General features: G+C 48.4%; 1 protein-coding gene across 3 annotated transcripts in view; it reads left to right on the top strand.

The window, feature by feature from the left end:
• Positions 1-5,623: 5,623 nt before the first annotated feature.
• LOC144271730 (protein PML-like) overlaps positions 5,624-21,010 on the top strand; it is a 41,314-nt gene continuing 25,927 nt past the window's right edge. The window contains exons 1-4 of one of the 3 annotated variants that reach the window (XM_077829299.1): positions 5,624-5,770; positions 7,605-8,089; positions 14,347-14,927; positions 16,104-16,165. In XM_077829299.1, the coding sequence (XP_077685425.1) occupies positions 5,765-5,770; positions 7,605-8,089; positions 14,347-14,927; positions 16,104-16,165 (1,134 nt within the window). In that variant the 5' untranslated portion in view covers positions 5,624-5,764. Of the gene's footprint in view, positions 5,771-7,604; positions 8,090-14,343; positions 14,928-16,103; positions 16,166-21,010 lie in introns of all 3 variants that reach the window. The other 2 variants (XM_077829300.1, XM_077829298.1) reach the window with 2 other exon arrangements.

The raw sequence follows: 21,010 nt of genomic DNA, 5'->3' as shown, positions 1-21,010 counted from the left end.
ATCCCTCAGCATCACCCATAGCTTGGTCTCAGGCCCATGGCCTTTCCCTTGTTTCAAGGCACACCTGCAGCAAACCACAGAAAGCAATGCTGGGATCTCGTAGGCAACTCATGGATCCACCCAACGACTGTAGTCACAAATCTGTGCCCCGGTGTCCTTCAGCAGCATTGCCCTTGAGGGGAACGCCATAAGCTGCAAGCTGCCCCAGAGACAGAAGGGGCTGCCTCAATCTCATTCTGCTCTGTTACACCAGCCTCAACCCACTGAAGTCAGTGCAGCGACTCCAGATTGACACCAGCACAACACAGTACAGCATTTGTCCTGGGGTCTCTTGCTCATGATCAGTGAATGTCCATACACCTAACAGCATTCACGGAAGGCCACAGGAGATGATCCCCAGCCTGGACTCCTCCAGCCTGCCTCCATCTTGGACTCTTCCAACCCCTGAATCCCCAAATGACACATCCATAGGGCCTTATTCTGCTCTGCCCAGCACAAGCCAGGAGTAACGCCAGGGCAGCCGTGGAGCTGCACCCTGCGTAAGGCTGGTGTGAGGGAGAGGCCAGTGTTTGCAGGGGCTATAACCACCAAGGTGAATGGTGATGCTTGGGCCAGCAGAGAAGGAAACCTTGCTCCCCTGTCCTGTACTCACCTTTCGTATGCGGGATCTGGCCCCATGGGTCTTGCACATGCCCAAAGGAAAATAAGCTCTTCTGAGATCCATAGAATCCAATGCTGGATTGCTGGAAATGGTCAAAGTCCCCCAGTGGAAGAGCTTGATATCCCAACCGGCTGAACGTGATCCAGTTTACCTCCTAAACCTTTGCAATAATCTCTCCACTCCTTCCCACTGCACACCCTGCTGGTAAAATGGCTGGTGGGAGTCCCCAGGGCAGCATTCAGTTCCTTGTGCCTCAGACTGAACAAACAATTAGCCCACTCCCCACAAACATCAACATCCAATTAGCTCAAAGCATGGCCATACAGTCCTGCTTGATTCTTTGAATCTTGCAAGTGAATGCCATTCTTACCTGCAGGTTAATGTAAAAAATCCTGCACACCCAAGCTGTTTAGCAGCAGGGAAAAAAAGATACCAAGAACACTTCAAGATGTTGCATAAAAAAGAAACAAGTATTTACAAGCAACTCTGAGTCTGAGAAATCCAGCTCCTTCAGGAGGCCTTTGCAGGCTGGAGGGGTAACAGAATACAGTCTTTGCTTGCTTGCTTTCTAAACTCAGACACACCTTTTGTAGCTAGCCAGCAGGGCTTCTGGGTGATTTCAAAGCCCCATCAGCACCATAAATAAAGACAAAACACCTGACAGTCAAATGCCAAACAGCAGCACCGTGGCTTTTCAATAACAGGCCAAGGGAAATTCTTAAGCCTTAGATCAGAAATCATTGCTAATCCAAGGTGAGCCATCACAGAGCAACATTAAGGGCTCGCTCCCTACCACCCTGATCCAATCCCCTCCCTTCCCCTGGATGCTAGGAGAAAATCCTTCCCAGGCTGGAGCAAGGAGTGTCTCCATCTGCTTTGTGTCTCCTCTGCAACCCCAGCGGATCCTTTTCTAGCCCTTGCTAGTGGATCTGGTGTGTCTCCTTCCAGGCAGGGATGCTGGCGCAGTAGCACTTCCTGGCATTCTATGTCATGTGGGCACTGAGAACAATACTGGCTGCAGAGCAGGGGAGGAGGAAGGTTTTCTTCCTAATGAGGTTTGCTTCATCAGCTGCAGAACAGCTCCGTGTGCCATGGGGAGGATTCCCTTCGACCTCCCCAGAGGCAGCAGCAGGATGGCATCTCTCCAGGAGCTCCCCTCTCGCTGTGCTGCGGGGACCCCTTCCGAAGGCTGCCACTGATCATCCCCCGGGGTCACCCATGCCCGCCTTGATCATGGCTGACCCTCCACCCATCTCCTGTTTCCTGAAACGGCCCTATGGGGAGAGACTCCAGCCCCAGGTTCTCAGGCCAGCACTGGTTAGAGGCAGCAGCCGCTCCTCAGCTGTCACTCTCTGCTTTTCCATGGGGTGAGGAGGCTGGTGGGGAGCTGTGCTATGGGAGAGAATCAGGGAGTTTCTGTAGCATGGAGGGAGGGGAAGGGTTGCACTGACAGAGGGTCCTGATTGGATGGTCAGGTGGAGGCTGGCTCTGACTCTGGGATCAATACAAACCACACAACAAAAACACTAACCCAGGAACCTATCCTTGCAACAAAGCCCGTTGCCAACTGTGTCCACATATCTACTCAGGGGACACCATCAGAGGGCCTAATCACATCAGCCACACTATCAGAGGCTCGTTCACCTGCACATCCACCAATGTGATATATGCCATCATGTGCCAGCAATGCCCCTCTGCCATGTACATTGGTCAAACTGGACAGTCTCTACGTAAAAGAATAAATGGACACAAATCAGACGTCAAGAATTATAACATTATAACATTCAAAAACCAGTCGGAGAACACTTCAATCTCTCTGGTCACTCGATTACAGACCTAAAAGTCGCAATATTACAACAAAAAAACTTCAAAAACAGACTCCAACGGGAGACTGCTGAATTGGAATTAATTTGCAAACTGGACACCATTAAATCAGGCTTGAATAAAGACTGGGAGTAGATGTGTCATTACACAAAGTAAAACAATTTCCCCATGTTTATTTTCCCCCCCTACTGTTCCTCACATGTTCTTGTCAACTGCTGGAAATGGTCCATCTTGATTATCACAACAAAAGGGGTTGTTTTTTTGTTTTTTTTTCTCTCCTGCTGGTAATAGCTCACCTTAACTGATCACTCTCATTATAGTGTGTATGGTAACACCCATTGTTTCATGTTCTCTGTGTATATAAAATCGTCCTACTGTATTTTCCACTGCATGCATCCGATGAAGTGGGCTGTAGCCCACGAAAGCTTATGCTCAAATAAATTTGTTAGTCTCTAAGGTGCCACAAGTACTCCTGTTCTTTTTTTAGAAGAGCCAATGTATCACACATTTCTCCCCACCTTTGTCTAGCTACATTATAAACTCTTTGTTGCAGACTTTCTCTTTTTATGTGTATGTCCAGCACCTACCACCCGGGAACCCTGATCTTAGTTGGGGTCTCTAGGCACTAAACAACAATTGTAATATTAAATAATGTAGAAGTATATGTGTTAATGCATGTTAGGTGTGTACACATGAATACATGTGAGTATCTGCATGTTAGTGTGGGTGTCAGTTTCTACAGATTTATTTATATAGGTGTCTGGACAGGTGTGTATTTCTGTGGTTGTGCTCTATGGATTTGTATTTGGGCTTCAGGAGTGGGGCTTTAATGGACCCATTGCAGCTGTGATAATGTGTGGTCCTAATTCCACAGATAAAATTACAATAACTTTAGTGAACATAAAACATGGAGCTGGTTACAAAAAATGGGAAGAGGGGAGAGAAAGAATCATGAAAACCTTTGTGAAATTTCATTTTTTTAAAAAATTACCCTTTTTGACACCATTAAATTAGGCTTGAATAAAATAATGAATAATGCTGCCAGCTCTAGCATCCTGTAACAAATAAAATCAGAACTTAGCATAATGTATCTGTCAAAACAATAAATATGCCTGTTTGGGCCTTGCAGTGAAAATGAGCATGTGAGAGAGGGTGGGTGAGAGCAAGCGACGGAGGGAGGGGAATGGAGTGAACGGCGGACGGAGTGAACGGGTGATGGGGCCTCAGGAAGGGGCAGGGTGGGACCTCAGGGAAGGGGCGAGGCAGTGGGCAGGGCAAGGGCGGTCGGTTTTCTGGAATTAGAAAGTTGGCAACCCTATGTGGGGTTTGCCTTAATACAGGCAGTGGTGCCCACAGAGATGCCAAGGGTTGGCTGTCCTTAAGAGTGAGATTTACAGCCTCAAAGAGTAAGACTTTCCAGGGATATGTCAGGTCATTGCTTAGTACAGGGACTCTCCTTTTTGCTCCTTGGTGACATCCAGTAGTCCTGGCTTTTAATCCAACCAGCACTTAATAACTTTTTAAAATGTACACTGCTTAATATTGCATCTGAAACACTTCAATTTCCTAGCTCATACTAAAGTCTAGGGCAGGTAAGAATTCTCTTTGCAATGCAAACCAGCGGGTTTTAACAATTATTTGCTGGTTGGAATGAAAATGTAGATGGTTGGAGATCCCAGAGGACATGAATTTGTCCAGTGTGGCTTAACTTTTGAACTGTATTTTGCAGAACCCGCAAACTTTCAATCAAGTCCTGCTTGTTTTTTGGGCAAACTCATTTTCTTGACTGTCAAACACCCCTCCTCCTGCATAGTCTTCTCTCAAGGTGGGCCTGTAGTCTCCATAGTTACCACAGTACACAAGCTTGGAAAGCAGTTTTGCAAGCACCAGGCCCAGTGCCTGAGGGCCTGGATGTATTGTTTTTTATTGCAGTGCCTGAGTAAAAATATTATCTATTTACTCAAAATGAGTAAGATACGCTTAGGAATGTATGTGGAAAAGAGATATCATGCGAATGAGTGAGGCTCGTACCTAATGTGAGTGAGACTTGGCATGTCTGTGCCCAGCATCCCCAGCACATAGGATGGAGATTCAAGTGATTGAGTGCAGCAGGACACCGGACAAATGCAGACTCCTGGCATCCCCCCAGCTGAGGGAGGGACCCTGATGTGGCACAGCGATCCGTTCTCATTGCCACACATGGAGCTGCCCGGCAAGGATAGGCACAGGTAGAGTTACATATTTCGAGTTCCAAAATAGAGGCCACTGCCAGGGGAATAGGGAGGGGGAACTGGAGGGGTGTGTGTGTACTGGGAGGGAGGTATTTGGGGGGTGCATGTGCAGTGGGAGGGGATATTTGGGGGTACTGGACGGGGTTCCTGCAGTCTCACTCCCAAGATGGGGGGCAGCTGGCGCATGCCCAGGATGCAGCGCCAGCCCATCAGCGCCTCCCTGCAGGCCTCTCCTCGGGGTGAAGAGCCAGGGTCTGGCCCTGTCACCCCTCTTGGCCAGGCTCTGAGGCCCTACGTCAGGGAAGGCAGCCCAGCTGAGAGGCAGTGGCATCTCCACTTACCTGGCAGGCCAGGCTGGGGCAGGTTATATGCTCAGTACAACATAGGCAGCAAATTCTGACAAGGAGCAGTTTATGCTGCTGGCAGCTGCAGCTGTATGGGAGGGACCAGTCGGGGCATGGAGACAGCTCTTTCTGAGCTGCAAGGTCTGCTCTGAAAGGAAAAATCCCAGACATTTCCTCCTATTTGAAAAATCCTCCTGGACACAGATGGGCAGATCAAAAAAAAAAAAAAGAGGTCGTGTCCAGGAAAACCCAGATGTATGCTAACCGTAGGCACAGGCAAGTCAGGGCCTTGCAGACCTCACTGCACCCAGTGGTCGGTACCATCCCGGCTTCATTAGGAATGAGCCTGCTGTGCACTGAGCATGTTGGCATCCCAGGCAGGGCCAAGGCACAAGCCTGGCCCCCTACATGCTGCAGGCTGAGACAGGCAGCCTGCAAACAGAGAACTTGGCCTGTTCAGGCCCTGCAGCCAGCTGCTCCCTTCCCCCAACACTAGGTTGTGCTGCCTTCCTTGGCAGCAGTGGAAACTTCCTGCAGCTCCTCCTCCCTGCAGGTCACACAGAGAAAATGAAACTAGCTGTGGCGCTTCTGCTTTGCAGGAAGCTCCTTGTTACTCTCCCTTGGCCGGTTACTCTCCCTTGGCCACAGCAGCAGCTAGACCGTCCCCAGAGCCGTGGCAGGAGCTGGCTGTGCATCCGCTCTCAATGCAGGTATTTTATCTTTCACTTGTCTTTGGCTGATAGTGTGCCATTTGTTTCCCAGCTACACAGAAGGGGTAGGGGGATTCCTGCATGAGACAAACCCCAGCTCCCCACTTTTTGGACACCATTTCTGGGAGAGACCCACTTTGTGGGGCACACTCTGCTCCGGATGGGATGGTGCAACAGCCATCAGTATTGTGGCACAGCCTCAGTACGTCAGTGTCCTGTGACACCGTTGTGCCATGATACGAAAGGACGAAATGCTGTGGTTTCATGCACCCCTGCATTTCTGGAGGGTCCCGTTAACTTCCTTCACATGAGGCAGGCAGGCTGTGAATTTGGGGCTATCCCAGAAATATTGAGGAGGCTGGATCTAGTGCCCAGAATAGGACCATGGAGTTAGCTCTTGGAGCTAGCATCCTACTTGTGCATGTTCCTCTATTCCCTCTCTGCTTCCCTCCCCATGTGATATCCCAAAGGCCCAACCTGACAAAGTTGTATTGCAATTGACTTCAACGGGAACTGGCTGCCAGATTTTTCAACAACCACAAGCTGAAATGGGTCTCAAAAGCAGCACACACCTCTGAAAACAAGCCCACACAACACCCCCTAAGGATGTACTCCACCCACCTGGCGACCCACATCCCTAGGGATAATATTCCCACCGGGGAGGGGCTGCAGTTTGCTCTGCAAACTTGCTGACAAGGAACGGAGACTAATTTTTTGTAACTACAGCTTTGCCAAGGCTGGAGCTTCACCCCATCTCCCACCCATCCACACTCCAGTGTAAAATCCTTTTTGTTGCACTTGTTGCTGGATCTGTTCTATATTAGTTCGTATACTGCTCTCATGGCTATAGTATCTGAGTGCCTTTCAGCAGTTCATTGAGTGACTAACGTGTGTCATGTGGTGTTTGACACTAACGCCACCCCTCCAACAGATCTTGGTGGAGAGACTCACACATGGCATGACAGTATGCTCATGCTGAGACGTAGCATCACAGCCCTACCTGGACTGGGATTCCTTTCTGCCAGGAGAGGTGGCTCTCCTCCATCTCTTACCACTAAGGGATGATTGGAGTCTTCCTCCAAACTTTGTCCAGGGCACAAAGAGTCAAGCTTCTGCTTTAAAAGCTGGTGACTAATTGGCAGACACAATGGGGAAGAGGGGTGAGATGGTTTTGTGGTTACAGCTGGGGAGTTGTGAGATCTCTGCATATTAACCCCTGGGTGGCTTGGGCGAGTCACTGAACCACGCTGTGTCTCAGTTGCCCATATGCAAAATTGGGATAATAATATTTCCCTGCCTCCCAGGACTGGATAAAATAATCTTTCCATGGTGAGGTTTTATACTAGAGCAGTGGGGACAATGTAGACACCCAGGAGAGATAGGCATGCAGCCCTGCTGCATGCAATGTCACTGTGAACTGTGTTCTATAATAAACCAGTTCGCATGATGTTGAGGGCCATGAATTTGCAATATGTAGGCACAAACATATGAGTGCCATATTCAGAGGCAGGATCCTGCAGCCTCCAGTAGGGGGCCTCTAGGCCTAGTCCACCCCATCACACAGGCCACATACCACACCTCACAACACTTCATAGTTCCCTTTGTTCCCCTTCACCCTTCCTCAAAACACAGAAACAAGGGGATGTCTGGGGAAATTGAAAGGTGGCAAATTTAAAATGGATAGAAGGGATTTTAAAAAAATACAGTACATGGTTAGCTTGTAATATTATTACTGTTACATAGAGACATCTCTTCCCCCCCCGCCCATCACTCACTGGGGCTCATAGCAGAGCAGCACAGCATTGGTGACCCCCTGGGTCTCTCTCTCCCAAAGGTGATGGAAGAAGAATTTCAGTTCCTGCTCTGCCAGGGATGCCAGAAAGAACCCAGGAATCCCAAGCTCCTGTCCTGCTTTCACACTTTGTGCACCGACTGCCTGGAAGAGAACAAACCCGTTGGCCAGTGCCCCATCTGCCAGGCTCCCATCCCACAAGCCAGCGGGATCCCAGACCAGGACAACCTGCTCTTTGCCAATCTGCAGGCCAAGCTGAGCACCTACCAGAAGATTGTCAGCAGCAGCGACTTGGTCTGTGACCGCTGCAGAGATCTGGCCGAGTTTTGGTGCTCTGAGTGTGAGGAGTTCTTTTGCATCAGATGCTTTGAGGCCCACCAGTGGTTCTCAAAGAAGAAAAGCCACGAAACCAGGAAGGTGAGGGAGCTGAAGGCAGAATCTGCCAAACAGTTTCTGGAGGGAGCAAGGAAGTCCAGAATCCTCTTCTGTTCCAATCCCACCCACAATGACCAGAACTACATTACAAGGTAAGAACATCAACCTTCTATGATTTATTCCCATACAGTTGTGAGCACATGGGAAAAGGGTATTGGGAGGGAGGGTCTGTGGTGAAGGCCAGGCCTGGGAGTCTAGGGAACTTAGGACCCTTTCTTCCTGCACCAAGATATGAGAGTAACTCCCATTGACTTCCGCAGGAGCTACTTGACTCATGTAGCAAGAATATGGCCCTTCGGTTCTATTCCCAGCTCTTCCACTGACCCACTATGTGACCCTGGGCAAGTCACAGCTGTGATGGGTTGGACCCCTCTTCTGGATGTACCAGGGTTTCACTGGGCCCCACCTGCTCCACCAGCCTGGATTCCCTCTCCCTGTTTTGCTGAATTAGGCTCTCCAGCCCCTTGCAGCACACACACAGAGGTAGGGCCACACCCAGATGCAAACACAAACTGAAGCCAGCTCTGTGTGAGAGGATTCACCCAGCACTCACTTGCACACCCCTTTTGGGGAATAAACCCAAAATAATATTGTCTTGTGCTGTATAGAAAGATCTGCACAGCACAAACTCATAAAAATTTGACCTCTCCTTCAATGTGAAGAGAGATATGCACAACTTCTTCCCCCCTCAGTTAAAAATTGCACAAACTGGATTTAATAATAAACAAAACAAATTTATTAACTGTAAAAGGCAGATTTTAAGTGATTATAAGGGATAGCAAACAGAACAAAGCAGATTACTGAGCAAATAAAACAAAATATGCATACTAAGCGTAAGATCTTAAAGAGAGTGGTTTCAAGAAGTAATTTCTCACTCTCAATGTTATTTTAGGTGTGAAAGTAGAATGAATTATATTGAAATTGTAATTCATTAAAGAAATGCTGCTTGAAGGGTTTGTCGAAATATAGTTGTCAGGAAGAGAAATATTAAGGAGTGTGAGACAATGGGTCCTCAAACTAATTAACTTAGAGCTCCTATTGAGCTAGAAGATTGGTAAACGTTAGTATGGAAAGGTAAGTTGCAGAGTTTCTGTATCTTAGAGTTCCAGTTATGTCTTCTTACAGACTGGACCCCTGTCACAGTCTGGACTTGCCCCTGCCTTTCCCCTCAGGTTAGTTCCTTTGTCCCTTCAGGTACTTTCAGCAGTCCTTCTTCTTGGGTAGGCAATGGAGGAGAGTCCAGATCAACCCGCTCCCCAGCCCTTAAAACGGATTTACCTAAGGCAGGAATCCTTTGTTTGATCCCCATCCCCCTACAGTGGAAAAGTACCAGCTGTGTCCAAAGGGGTATTTTTCATCAGGTGAGATTATCACCTGACCTTGTAGTGTCAATACAGCATCCCAGGAAGCACTTCAGGAAGGTGGGAGATTTGTATCTTCAGAGTTCTATTGTCCTTCTTAAATGGGTCATTCAGGAGGATTGCCTACTGTCTGGCAGGCCTTCCTCCAAAGTACACACACAGATGTAATTGTTACATAGTCAATATTCCTAACTTTAGATACAGAAATGATACATGCATACAAACTGGATAATCACATTCAGTAAATCATAACCTTTCCAATGGTATCTTACATGAGCCATCTTGCATAAAGTATATCTTAGTTATGCCATATTCACATCATAACCATATTACTATGCAGAATATAGGGTGTACTGTCACAACAGCCTCTTCCTGTGCCTCAGTTTCCCCATCTGTAAAATGAGGCTAGCTCTTTTTCAAGTGGCCTCTGCACATTCCCACCCTTGCTTCATGGTGTCAGCAGATCACAACAGGGGTCAGGCTGGAATTCGCATCCCCCTGCACCTCAAACAATGCCCCAGGGTTGCTCTTCTGCAGAGACTGAACCCGGGACCTCAGCATCTAAATTCATGAGCCCTTACTGCTTGAATTAAAAGACCAGGCTCTTTAGTTTGGAGGCAAGAGGAGACTCAAACTTCTGTGTGTGGTGCAGTAATGCGGGGGACAAAGCATGGGTCACACACCCCATTGAACAATCGGCCAGGTACATCTTGGGATTTCCCTCCCACACACCGTCTGACAGAGTGCATGTTGACCACTGGTGAAGGCACTGGCTTGACGAACCCTCTGGGCTAGTATGGGAAAGCCTCTATTCCCAAAGATCCTTCGTAGAGACTTACAAACTCCCCACGCATGTGTCATATTGAAAGGCATATAACCATGGGCAGCGGGTACAGTAGGCCAGGAGGGGCTAAGCCTCCCCGGTGCAGCCACCGCTGATCCTGCGGCCAGAAGCCTGGGCCATGGTGGCTCCACCTCTTCCCCTACATGCTGGGAGTAGGCTTCCATGGGAAGAGTTTGCTTATTTATTATGTGCCATGCAGGTTCCCAGGCAGCTGAGGAGCCGGTACCTACTACTCAGCTTCCTGGGTCCCTGGGACTCCCCAGGGAGATTACTGATGAACCCAGGAAGCTGAGTAGCAGATATCACCTCCTCAGCTGCCCAGGAACCTGCATGGCTCATATAAAAACTCAGCGTTTTCTGCCTTGGTGCTCCTCTCCAGCACTCTCCAACCCCCTCTCTGGAGGTCCCTCCTGCCGCTTGCTGGTTCCTCCTCTCCATTCGGCCCCCCACCGCCGGTCCCTCCTCCCCTCCCACTTGGCCTCCAATGGGAGGAGGGATGCGATGGGCGACGATGGGGGTTGTGTGGGAAGAGGGGGGAAGGGATGTGGCGAGGGTCAGTGGGGGGGAGGAGAGGAGGGATGCACGCGGGGAGGGGGAGAGAGGAGGGACCAGTGAGCAGAGGTGGGGGGGGCAAGCGGGGACAGGAGGAAGAGGGACCAGCGAGCAGTGGCTCTGGGGCTGAGCGGGGAGGAGGGGGGAAGGAGAACCATACAGTGAGCAGGGAGAGGACCAATGGTGGGAGGAGAGACCAGTGAACAGCAGGAGGGCGGGCTGAGAGGGAGGAGGAGGGACTGGCGAGCAGCAGCAAGGGGACTGAGCAGAAAGGGAGGAGGGACTGGTGAGCAGCAGTGGGGGCCCAAGGGGCAAGGAGGAGGGGGGATGGAGAGGAGGGACACCTGTGGCAGGGAGGGGGCTGAGCAGAGGAGGAGGTGGGCGTAACAAGGAGTTTGCTTGTCCTTGCAACAAATCAGCCAGAGATCTCTTCTGAGTACAATTATTTTATTTTATTTTTATTTTATTCACGGTGTCAACTCCCACCACCTTCTATTTACAGACTGCTGCAATCTAGCAACCTGGGGGAAAGCTAGCTTCTCCAGCCAGCAGTGATGCACAGTCCTTGGCTCCTCGCTTGCTTGCTTGCTTGCTTGCCTGCCTGCCTGCCTGCCTGCCAGCCCTATATAGCCCCCTGGCTAATGAGGCCCGCAGGTGCTTCCCTTCTAGCAATTAAGTGTGGCATACTCAGCCAGCCCCAATTAATGCTTCTTAATTGGAGCTAGGCTAACAGAGGGCTGGCCCAGGACCTCCTGGCCAGCACCCTGTTACAGTGGGCCTGGGGCAGAGTGGGGGTGAAGTGGGGTGGGGCCACTGGCAGAAGAGGTGGGACAGGGAGCTAGCCTCCCCGAGGGGAAGCTTCACCCACCAATCATGCATATAACACACATGTATAATAATCTATTGCTGCCAGTACCAATCACTAATTCATAGATTCATAGATATTAAGGTCAGAAGGGACCATTATGATCATCTAGTCTGACCTCCTGCACAGTGCAGGCCACAAAATCTCACCCACTCACTCCTGCGAAAAATCTCTCACCTATGTCAGAGCTACTGAAGTCCTCAAATCATGGTTTAAAGACTTCAAGGAGCAGAGAATCCTCCAGCAAGTGACCCATACCCCATGCTATAGAGGAAGGCGAAAAACCTCCAGGGCCTCTTCCAATCTGCCCTGGAGGAAAATTCCTTCCCGACCCCAAATATGGCGATCAGCTGAACCCTGAGCATGTGGGCAAGATTCACCAGCCAGATACCCAGGAAAGAATTTTCTGTAGTAACTCAGATCCCACCCCATCCAACATCCCATCACAGGCCATTGGGCCTGTTTACTATGAATATTTAAAGATCAATTGCCAAAATCATGTTATCCCATCATACCATCTTCTCCATAAACTTATCAAGTCTAATCTAAAAGCCAGATAGGTCTTTTGCCCCCACTGCTTCCCTTGGAAGGCTATTCCAAAACTTCAGTTTTTTCCTTTTTTTTCCTTTCTTAAAAATAGGAACTATGTTAGCAATTCTCCAATCATACGGTACAACCCCTGAGTTTACAGATTCATTAAAAATTCTTGCTAAAGGGCTAGCAATTTCATGTGCCAATTCCTTTAATATTCTTGGATGAAGATTATCTGCCCCCCCCCCCCATTTAGTCCCATTAAGCTGATTGAGTTTCGCTTCTGCCTTAGATATGGTAATTAAATTCCTGGTTCTCTTAGAAGACAATGGTTTGATTATTCCTCCCATCTACCCAGCCCTTTTCTTTAGTTGCCTGTAGATTTTAAATCATGCTTTGGGGTGGGATTAATGGGAATGCCATCAAACTGAAAAGTGACGGGCATGAAAAGAAACAATACTGGGCGGGAGGAGAGAGAATCTCATGTCACATTTCTCTGCATGTCTCAGATTTGCTCAAGCTCTCGGTGTCTGTATCCCACACCCCATGGTATTATACTCAGAATGGGCCAGAGTCTGATCCAATTTCCACCATTATAAATGCAGAATCACTTCATTGTCACTGATGGGTTACACTTGGCTTTATACCACTGTAACGGAGTCTAGAATCTGGCCCGGTGAGATTACTGCAAATGAGAAGCATGTGTTGCACAGACATGCTGGATACTCTGTCTTGCTTACTCACTGGGTGCAGCTGCACCAACGACTGCCAGCAACGGTGCAGCTGAATCAGTGCTAAGATATTAGGGTAGATGGGACTCAGGCATTTTCACCACCAGGTCATGGAAATCTGCTCAGCATAACCTGCATGGTGAAAGTAGTGACTGAGCCCTGGGTATGCTGCAGCTGACACCCGTAGTACCATTCCTGCAGCTGCACCAGTATGTCCTTGCAAGGAGGGCTGGTCCAGTATTTAGGGGACTAGGTTAGGACCTGTGAGATTGGGGGGGTCAAATCCCTGCTTTACCACAGACTGTGTGTGACCTTGGACAAGTCTCTTAGCCTTTCTGTGCCTTGGCTGTTAATTTAGTTGATACCTACAAGCAATTGAGTGGGAGACGGAATGGAATCAGAGCAGCAGGCATATCCCATTTCTCATCAAGAGCGAATTGCCAACTTCTACAAACAGTTCCTAATGAATCACTCTGTAGATTCCAGGCTCTGGGTGGCTATGCTGGGCTGCAGCTTTTCTCCATTTATCTCCTCTTTGGAGACTGTCCCTCTCCTGGACTCCCTGAAAAACAGAAGGCATCATACTCAGCTGATGTAAATCACCATGGCTCCATTGATTTCAGCACAACCATTCCCATTAACACCAGCTGAGGAGGATCTGTCCTAGAGAATCTCTAAGGAATTCCCCAGAATGGGAAGGGAATTTCCACAGGATGCAGCTATTATCCCATTACGTCGCTGCCCTTTTTCTCTATGTGCCAGTAGGGAATGCTTTTGTTAGAGATATGCCAATGGCCAAATATTTGAATCAACCCCCATAAGTCTGGCTGCCTGTGGGAAACTTTGGAGATCTTATTTCTTCTTCTCTTCCTCTACTCCACTTTTCCTCTACACCTCTCATCACAATAGTATTGGGTGGGAAATGGTTTCCCATCCCACTAAAATCTTTGAGAGTTCAAAACTTTTTCCACATCCTGAATCGGGACAAAAAGTCAAAATCTCAATGATTTTTCTAAAGCAAAAGGTTTCTGTTTGTATAAATCAAAACATTTTGTTTCGGTTTTGACCTTTTTTTTTCTTTTTATAAAGCTCTCCTTTTTTTTGACTGTGGTTAGCTTAAATTTCTTTTTTTTTAAATTGTTTTGGACCAGAAAACCAGAATTTTTCATTTTGAAAATGTTGAAACTAACCCTTTTGAAACATTGCTTGACATTTTGTCGAGTCATGAAATTCATTGACACCGATCCTGTTTGTGAATGGTTTCACTTGGGACTAATTGACATTTTTCAGTGAAAAAAATGTTTATTTGAAAAAATCCCCACCAGCTCTAATCACGAGGCTCAGGATGTGGCTACAACCAAAGGCCTTGCCCCAGCCTCAACTGTAGGCCAAGCAGTGGGTTGTAGAGAAGAAGGGACTTCTTAGGATGCATTCAAATTAAGCTGTATTGTGCTTGTATCAGTAGTATCTACTGCAGAGGATGTTTCAAGCCTCTCTGTTGTTCCTGTGCGCTCCTGGATAGTGAGCACTCAAAACTCTACTGCAACATCCAGACGGAAATCGAGCGGCGGCAGGAGGAGCTGGGGAGCCTGAGCGAAGAGCTGAAGAGGAAGAAGGCCCACTTTGAAGATGTCTATAAAAGCCTGAAGGGCAAAGCTGACCACATGGACCGGGTGAGGACTGAAAACCAGGAGCTGATCCGAAAGAGCATCGAACACATGGTGAAGTTGATCCAAGAGAAGGAGCAGGAGCTGCTGGAGATGGTGGAAAGGCAGCACCGCCTGGGGAACGAGGACCTGGAGGGGAAGCTGAAGCAGATGGAAGCTGTGCTCAAAAGGATGGGGGCCAGTGAGCAGCTAGTGGAGAAGATGCATCTCTATGCGTCAGACCAGGAAGTGATGGACATGCACCCCTTCATCAAAGGATCCTTAGAGGAGCTCATGAAACTGCAGCCTCTGGCAGTGGGAGCCAGTGTCCAGGCTGGAGACTTCGCCGAGTGTAAAGCCAGACTCCAGGCTCTGTTTGAAAGAGTGACTGGGGAGAGAGGTAAGATGCTTTCACAGACCTGTGTGGCTCCTGCTGGAGTAAGATGGGGTAGTGCTTGGCGGGATGGGGGCATGGCTGCATGATGCCATGTCTGATGTCCTCAATGTACCACCTGCCCTGCCTTACTAATTACTATACCTCGAAAATGGGGCAAACTATTTTCCCTCTTGCAAAAAGTTGCCTGTGAAATCTGAGGAAGATGTTACACTTTGGGGCAGCTACGTTAAAACCCACAAAATATCAGCATCTCTCAAGTGTCCAGGAATTCTTTCCCTCTTTGCATAATTGGCCCTCATTTAGCTAACAGTGCTCTAACTTTCAGGGTGGTGGGAGGTGATGTGAAATGGGCCAGTTCAGCCTCGGTCCCATTTCCCCTGATTCCCCATCGTCCCATGCCGTGGGTCCATCATTCCCACCAATGCAAAGTGTGTGGCAATAGCTCCCTTTCTGATTCCCTAGCCTTTTGCACCTACTGGTGTAAAGGATGACCTGAGGTGCAGGACAATGGAGAATCCAGCCTGTGCTCTCCAGTTTTGGGATTGCAGTCCATAGCACTCTGATGAGACTGGGCCCGCCCGTCAACTAGCTGGATGTTTTAAGTGCTAGGAGTGCCCCTTCAGAATAGGAAGCTGTTTCCCAAAAGCAGGGCCTCACTGTCTCAAAGGACTCAGCACTACCTCCTCCAGTTGAGGCCATTCCCACATCACTGCAGGCCAGGTGGCAACTCTGTGCTCTGTCTGAAAGCAGGAGGCCAGATTCACCCCTGGTGTAACTCCACTGCAGTCAGTTCCACTAGCAATGAGGTTGGTCCAACGGTAGCATCACTCAGCGGTCTCTGCCTCATCTCCCTATGCAAATATGAAGATAGTTAGGCTGGATTTTATGACGTGCTGGTTTCACTGCTGTGGTTCTGCTTGCTGGACTCCCGGCAAAGGTAGCAGGCACCTATGTTCCTGGCTCATCCAGAACCTAGCAGTCGGGCTTCTGATGAGGGATTGAGAATCAGAATGAGAAGCAAGCCAGATCTTACTATTACAGGCCTTCTGCCAAGGCCACCCCCAACTCAGCTGCTTGCAGGGCATGGGGACACTCTGCCGACACTGTAACCAGCAATCTGGGAGTATTTTCACTGCCTCTGAGAACAGCTTCACCCAGCTCAATCTTTCTCCTTCGTAGATGCTGCCTCCTGTGCTGCCCAAGTAGCTCCAGTGACTGAGGTATCTTCACCTAAGGACTTGGTGAGAGGAGCTATTTGCATTTGCCCTTATCAAAGGGGTAGGGGAGGGCTCCTGCCATGCCAAGGGCTGGTGGAGATGCTGATTCTGTAGTTTCTCCCACCTGCCACACTGGCCAAATTTACATGCGTGATGCGGGGTAAGGAGTGCTGAGCAGGACAAGGAGTGTGGGGGGGACCCAATTCTGCATTGATAGGAGCGTGGCTGCCGTGACCCTCCCACCAAGCACTAGCAGGGAAAAGGCCAAAGGAGGGGAGCATGGCACCTCATTGTGTTGAAGCCCGTGGGTGAGATTCTGTCCAGACACCCAATAACAGAGATCCCCCAGGGACCTTCACCACCATGCAGTTCTACTCCATGACATTCTTCTCTCTTTGTCCCCATCTCCCACGCTAGGGGACAGGTCTGTTTCATGCCGCTCCCTTCATCTGGAAGAGCCCGCACTTTTGCCCACATTCAGAGACCTTTCCCTCTTTTCTACAACATACAATAATAGAATATCAGGGTTGGAAGGGACCTGAGGAGGTCATCTAGTCCAACCCCCTGCTCAAAGCAGGACACATCCCTTCTTCCCACCCTGTTCTGTCACCACACCCCATTCGCTGGCCAGCTGCTGCTCTGCCTGCTCCTCCTCTCAGTGGTTGATCTCTGTAACGGGGTCACACACCCCTTACTGAGCCTGAGCAGAAGGGAGAGAAGAGCCTTTCCTGCTTACAGGCAATCATCTAGATTACACCCCTGCATAGCTGCCAGAACTGCCAACCCTGGAGACAGGCAGCCACACCTGTGACCAACAGAGAAAACGACCCGGTACAACAAGGAGAGAATAGCCGTGGTGGCACTTTTTTGGTCTTCTTACTGTTTTGTTGTTGTTGTTGATTTGGGGTCTACATTTAGTTTGAACCTCTCTTATGGTGTTCTAAAATAGTATCCATGCAGCTTACAGGCATTTCACTCTTGTGACTGTTCCTTAAAAGGCAACAACAACAAAATAATAAGAAGACCAAAAAAGTGCCACCACGGCTAAACAACCGAGTACAAAATGCGGTAAAAGCTAAATTGGACAGGCCCAAAAAGAAATTGAAGAGTAACTAGCAAAAGACACAAAAACTAATAGCAAAAAAATTCTTAAGTACATCAGAAGCAGGAAGGCTGCCAAACAATCAGGAGGGCCACTGAATGATTGTGGGGCTACAGGAGCACTCAAGGAAGTCAAGCCCCTTGTGGAGAAGCTAAATGAATTCTTTGCACCAGACTTCACTGCAAAGGATGTGGCCTCCCACACCTGAGCCATTCTTTTTAGATTACCCAAATCTGGGACAGTTCCTCAGATTGGTGTCAGTAGAGGAGGCTTTGGAACAAATTTTTAAATTTAACAGTAATAAGTCACCAAGATCCGATGGTAATCACTCAAGAGTTCTGAAGGAACTCAGACATGAAATTGTAGAATTTCTGACTGTGGTATGTAACCTAATGCTTAAATCAGCCTCTGTACCAGATTACTGGAGGATTGCTAATGTAACACTGATTTTTCTTTAAAGGCTCCAGAGGCGATCCTTGCAAATACAGGCCTTGTCTACACTTGCAAGTTACAGCGCAGTAAAGCAGCTTTCTGCAGTGTAACTCCCGAGGTGTACACACTGCCAAACCACTTTGTGCACAGAAACTCCTCAGTTGCAGCACTGCAAAAACACCACCTCGATGAGGCTGTGTCTACACTGCCACTTTCAGCGCTAAAACTTCAGTCGTTCGGGGTGTGAAAAAACACCGCCCTGAGTGACAAAAGTTTTAGTGCTGAAAAGTGCCAGTATAGACAGCGGTTTATTGCCGGGAGCCATGTTCAGGGTGGGGTTTTTTTATCAGCGGGGAGAGCTCTCTCCCCGGCGATAAAGCGTGTCTACACTGCTCATGTCAGAGCGCTGCCGCGGCATCGTGAGCAGTGTATACCTACGCTGAGAGTCCTAAGCACAGAGGCTCCAGCGTTGTATTGGCAGTGTAAACACATTACAGTGCAGAAAGAAATCAATTGGCCTCCAGAAGTGTCCCGTAATCCCTCAAGTGGCTGCTCTGCTCATTGTTTTGAACTCTGCTGCCCTGGAGACATGCGCCCCTCCCCTTTCAAAGCTCTGTTTCTGACAACCCTTGCATTCTGAGCTGATCTGCTCTGGGACACAAAGCAAACCACTGATGTGGAATGCTCCTGCTGTTGAACACAGAGCTGAGAGAGACAGACAGATTGTTGTGCAGAGAGCTGGGGAGGAAGGGCTGATGACAGGGGGTCCCCCTCTTCCTGCCTCAGAACTGGTTGCTTCCTGCTGCTGTCTGAACTTACAAGACAGCAAGCTGACACACTCTTTCCCCCAAAGCATAGTCTCTCCCCCTGTCCATACACACACACTCCCTGTCACACATTCTGCCACCCCACACCCCACTTCAGTTGAAAAGCAGCTGGCAATGTAGTAAGATGCCCATGGAACAATGGGATTGGGAAACCTGCATCATGCAATGCCGTGCCTGCCCCATGAAGCATTGCGAACCCTTCCCAAAGCACCCTGCAGCCAGTTGTACAGTGGGATAGCTACCATGGTGCGCTGCTCTCTTTGCTGTTGCAAGAGCTGTTAATGTGGATGCGCTCCACCGTTACAAGGAACACAGTGTGGACATGCAACAGTAGTTTAATTCCAATGCTTTAAGAAAAGTGTTGTTCTTTAATAAAATTTCTTGTTGCACAGAAATTTGCCAGTGTAGACATACTCACAGGCTGGTAAGCCTAACTTCAGTACCAAGCAAACTGGCTAAAACTATAGTAAAGAAGAGAATTATACATGAACACAATATGTTGGGAAGAGTCAACCTGGCTTTTGTAAAGGGAAATCATGCCTCACCATTATTAGAATTGCTTGAGTGTGTCAACAAGCATGTGGACAAAGGTAATCTAGCTGATATAGTGTACTTGGACTTTCAGAAAGCCTTGGACAAAGTCCCAGACCTCAGTCTCTTAAGAAAAGTAAAGAGTCATGGGATAAGAGGGAAAGGCCTCTCATGGATCAGCAACTGGTTAAATGAGACAACAAAGGGTAGGACTAAATGGTCAGTTTCAGGAGAGAGGTACATAGTGGGGGTTCTCCCAAGGATCTGTACTAGGACTAATGCTGTTCAACATATTTATAAATGATCTGGAAAAAGGGGTAAGCAGTGAAGTGGCAAAGTTTTCAGACAACACAAAATTACTCAAGACAGTTAAATCCAAAGCTGACTGTGAAGTTACAAAGGGATCTCACAAAGCTGGGTGACTGGGCAACAAAATGGCAGATGAAATTCAATGTTGATTAGTGCAAAGTGTTGTACATTGGAAAACATTGTCCCAACTGTACATACAAAATATGGGGAACTAAATTAGCAGTTACCACTCAAGAAAGAGAACTTGGGGTCATTCCCCAGATCTTGGGGAAAACATTTGCTCAATGTGCAGCAGCAGTCAAAAAAGCTAACAGACTGTTAGGAACCATTAGGAAAGGGATAGATGATAAGACAGAAAATATCATAATGCCACTACATAAATCTATCTTACTTGGAATACTGCATGAAGATCATAGAATCATAGAATATCAGGGTTGGAAGGGACCCCTGAAGGTCATCTAGTCCAACCTCCTGCTCGAAGCAGGACCAATTCCCAGTTAAATCATCCCAGCCAGGGCTTTGTCAAGCCTGACCTTAAAAACCTCTAAGGAAGGAGATTCTACCACCTCCCTAGGTAACGCATTCCAGTGTTTCACCACCCTCTTAGTGAAAAAGTTTTTCCTAATATCCAATCTAAACCTCCCCCACTGCAACTTGAGACCATTACTCCTCGTTCTGTCATCTGCTACCATTGAGAACAGTCTAGAGCCATCCTCTTTGGAACCCCCTTTCAGGTAGTTGAAAGCAGCTATCAAATCCCCCCTCATTCTTCTCTTCTGCAGGCTAAACAATCCCAGCTCCCTCAGCCTCTCCTCATAAGTCATGTGTTCCAGACCCCTAATCATTTTTGTTGCCCTTCGCTGGACTCTCTCCAATTTATCCACATCCTTCTTGTAGTGTGGGGCCCAAAACTGGACACAGTACTCCAGATGAGGCCTCACCAATGTCGAATAGAGGGGAACGATCACGTGCCTCGATCTGCTCGCTATGCCCCTACTTATACATCCCAAAATGCCATTGGCCTTCTTGGCAACAAGGGCACACTGCTGACTCATATCCAGCTTCTCGTCCACTGTCACCCTTAGGTCCTTTTCCGCAGAACTGCTGCCTAGCCATTCGGTCCCTAGTCTGTAGCGGTGCATTGGATTCTTCCATCCTAAGTGCAGGACCCTGCACTTATCCTTATTGAACCTCATCAGATTTCTTTTGGCCCAATCCTCCAATTTGTCTAGGTCCTTCTGTATCCTATCCCTCCCCTCCAGCGTATCTACCACTCCTCCCAGTTTAGTATCATCCGCAAATTTGTTGAGAGTGCAATGCACACCATCCTCCAGATCATTTATGAAGATATTGAACAAAACCGGCCCCAGGACCGACCCTTGGGGCACTCCACTTGACACCGGCTGCCAACTAGACATGGAGCCATTGATCACTACCCGTTGAGCCCGACAATCTAGCCAGCTTTCTACCCACCTTATAGTGCATTCATCCAGCCCATACTTCCTTAACTTGCTGACAAGAATACTGTGGGACACCGTGTCAAAAGCTTTGCTAAAGTCAAGAAACAATACATCCACTGCTTTCCCTTCATCCACAGAACCAGTAATCTCATCATAAAAGGCGATTAGATTAGTCAGGCATGACCTTCCCTTGGTGAATCCATGCTGG

This window comes from Eretmochelys imbricata, chromosome 10, assembly GCF_965152235.1.
Source record: "Eretmochelys imbricata isolate rEreImb1 chromosome 10, rEreImb1.hap1, whole genome shotgun sequence".
Lineage (NCBI taxonomy): Eukaryota > Metazoa > Chordata > Testudines > Cheloniidae > Eretmochelys > Eretmochelys imbricata.
Note: the sequence above shows the minus strand (reverse complement) of the source record. Positions and strands in the feature narration are given on the sequence as shown.